The sequence below is a fragment of the Panthera tigris genome, chromosome E1 (assembly GCF_018350195.1).
Source record: "Panthera tigris isolate Pti1 chromosome E1, P.tigris_Pti1_mat1.1, whole genome shotgun sequence".
Taxonomy (NCBI): domain Eukaryota; kingdom Metazoa; phylum Chordata; class Mammalia; order Carnivora; family Felidae; genus Panthera; species Panthera tigris.
This window is the reverse complement of record NC_056673.1, coordinates 41,212,353-41,215,479: the sequence shown is the minus strand read 5'-3', so window position 1 is coordinate 41,215,479 and position 3,127 is coordinate 41,212,353. Positions and strand designations below refer to the sequence as shown.

General features: G+C 44.0%; 1 protein-coding gene across 10 annotated transcripts in view; it reads left to right on the top strand.

The window, feature by feature from the left end:
- BRCA1 (BRCA1 DNA repair associated) overlaps positions 1–3,127 on the top strand; it is a 58,748-nt gene that overhangs the window by 580 nt on the left and 55,041 nt on the right. For 8 of the 10 annotated variants that reach the window (XM_042967584.1, XM_042967582.1, XM_042967589.1 and 5 more), the window contains exons 1-2: positions 86–296; positions 1,323–1,408. In XM_042967584.1, the coding sequence (XP_042823518.1) occupies positions 1,329–1,408 (80 nt within the window). In that variant the 5' untranslated portion in view covers positions 86–296; positions 1,323–1,328. Of the gene's footprint in view, positions 1–85; positions 348–1,322; positions 1,409–3,127 lie in introns of those variants that run through there. The other 2 variants (XM_042967580.1, XM_042967581.1) reach the window with 2 other exon arrangements.

Genomic DNA, 3,127 nt, shown 5'->3' with positions numbered 1-3,127 from the left:
AGGGGCCTCTCAGAAAAGTGGGGGGAGAATTCTTTCTCTTCCGTCTCTTTCTAATTACGTAACGCGGGGAAGAATGGATGACCAATCGGGAGCCCGGAAAGACTCTCGGCTCTTTCTGCTCCTCCCTTCCGTAACGTGTTTTGATCTCGTATTCTGAGAGGTTCTCGCTCAGCGGCCGCGGACGGTTTCCGTGGCAACAGGAAAGCGCGGGAATTACAGATAAATTGAAAGTGCGACTGTGCGGCCAGAGCTCGCTGAGGTTTTTCTGAACTGAGGACGGCCCGGGAGGTTTTTATGTAAGTGGGGCCCTGGGCCCGGGAAGCCCCGACGCTTTGCTCTGGGTAAAGGTGAGAGAGCTCGCGGGAAGGGATAGGGCCCAAGGGGTGCTCCGAGGGACAGGCAGGAAACAGGTATGGAGAGAGTGGGGAAGAACAAGATGGGCATTACCTGGCTGGCAGGGGCGGGCGGAGGGTGGAACCTGAGAAGCCTAAGAAGTTAAGTCTGGGGAAATTGGGGAGGGGGCGCCTTGTGGGTCCCGGGGTAGGGGAGGCACTGAGGACAAGGGAGGGAGCAGGGTGTGTCCGAGGGGGAATCCTGATGACAGGAACTGGAATGTGTCCTGAGGGGAATATATAGTGTAAAAAGACGGGCTAGGGTGTGTGAGAAGGGTATCCTGAGGAAGGAGGAAAGGGAGCAGGAATGTGTCGGAGAATAGGAGGAGGGTGGATTGTGAGGGAGGGGGAGCCCAGAAGAAAGAACTGGCTTCATACGCGTTTCTGAGAAGGGACAAGAAGAAAGTAGAGGGGCGTCAGCAGTCACGCATATATTGCTGGTATGAACGTGCCTAAAGAGGATCCTGAGATGAATGCAAACCAGTGAGAAACACTGGGGAAGGGCAGGGGTGGGGAGCGTTGGTTGGTGTTGGTTTTGTTTTTTGAGTTTGGTTTTAAACACAAGACAAAGGAGCCAGGTGATTGGAGAAATATGAGGCTACCATCACTCACTCAGTCACCCCACTGTGGCTTTCTTTTTCTTGGGGAGAGGAAAACACCAAAAGGAAGTGGTTGGCGGCTGTATGTGGGAAAAAAATAGAGAAAATAATGGTCTTTAATTATAAAAAACAATATTTTGAATCTAAAAAATAAAGCTTTTGTCATTAATTCTATGGTTGGTATGATCCTGAAGCACTCCAGTCTTAAGTTTCTCTTATTTAAAAATGACATATAATGAAACTAGTCTGTTCTTATAAATCTTTTAAAGTGACTTGTGCGTGTGTATATCCATATATATTTAAGTTGATGCCTTAAAATTCATTGGAACAGGGAGAAATGGATTTATCTGCAGATCGTGTTGAAGAAGTACAAAGTGTCCTTAATGCTATGCAGAAAATCTTAGAGTGTCCAATCTGGTAAGTCAACAGAAGGGTTTCTTAATTTGAGATTCTTCCTTTCTTGACTATATCCTATGCAAATAAGTAGAATTCACCTTACATATTAAGGAGAAGAAAATTATACTACCTATTAAAATTAAATTATAAAAGTTGCTGCTTTTCTTAACTCAAGAGCTTTGGGAATATAGGAAGTTACTCCTTTTTCTCCACTCTGCTTCTCCCCTTCCCTTTTTACTGCCTTAACACATTCAGCTCCCTATCTTTCCTAGCCCACAGACTGTCTTGATTGGTTCTACTTTGGGGTAGGGATCTGGTTTGGAGTAAGTGGCCTTTTCATCCAGGCTCTAAAAACAGCTAGATCACTTGGAATGGGCATAGTTAATAGTGGCAAAATAAAATCACCAATGATTGGTGCTTGTGAATGGGTAGGGTCTCCAGTTGGAACTGGTCCTGTATATTTAAATAAGAAGTCCACAGAGCATGCGACTCTTGATTTCCACTTTTTTTTTTTTAATGTTTACTTATTTTTGAGGGATAGAGAACATGAGCAGGGGAGGGCAGAGAGAGAGAGGTACGGAGGATCCCAAGCGGGCTCTGTGCTGACAGCAGCGAAACTGATACGGAGCTCAAACTCAGAAACTGTGAGATCATGACCTGAGCCGAAGTCAAATGCTCAACCAACTGAGCCACCCAGGCGCCCCACTTGATCTCCATTCTTCATCTTGGGGTTGAGTTCAAGCCCCACATTAGGTGTAGAGATTACTTAAAAATAAAATCTTTAAAGAAAAAAAAGAATACTGCGAATCATCAAAGTCTTTGGTAAGTCTCTGACTTTTTGAGTGAGCTTGTTTTTCTTCATCTATAAAATAAAGAGGGGACTAGAATATTCAAGGTTTTGGGATGCCTGGGGCGCTCACGGTTAAGCCTCTGACTCTTGATTTCAGCTCAGGTCATGCGTGATCTTGTGGTTTGTGGGATTGAACCCACATTGGGCTCTGGCTGACAGCATGGAGCCTGCTTGGAATTCTGTCTCCCCTTCTCTGCCCCTCCTGTGCTTACCCCCATGCACTCTCTCAAAATAAATAAACATTAACAACAACAACAAGGAATATTCAAGGTTTTTTTTTTTTAAGTCGAGGCATAATTTACATACAGTGAAATGTAGAGATCTTAAGTGTGCAAGTCGATGAGTTTTAACCATTGTATATATCTGTGTAACATTTCCATCACCCCAGAAAGTTCAGGAGCTCTTAACTTGCTGACCCTTCATGACATTTGGAGGCCTATGGCTAGAACTATATTTCAATATAATTAGTTTCTTGTATAATTTTATATTTTTTATTTTATGCATTTAAAAGCATTACTCTGGAAGGGCGTTCATGCGCTTCACTGGCTGCCAGAGGTTATGAGCCCCAGGCGGTCACTAGGTGATATCTATGGTAGTCACTAAATCTACTTAAAAACCATACCTCAGAATGTCTTGGTGAAAAGCCAGAAAGGAAATTTAGAATCTTTCTTCTTCTCTTTACTCTGGTCATTCTGGCCTCTTAACTCTTCTTCAGACTAGAACATACTCTCCTGCTTCTGAGCTTTTATGCTTGCTCTTCCCTCTGCCTGGAATTTTCTACGCTTGATAATTGAATGGCTTACAAGTCTTGACTGAAATACCACCTTTTCACAGAGGCATTTCCAGACAACCCTATTTAAAATGGTGGCACCTGGGTGGCTCAGTCCTTA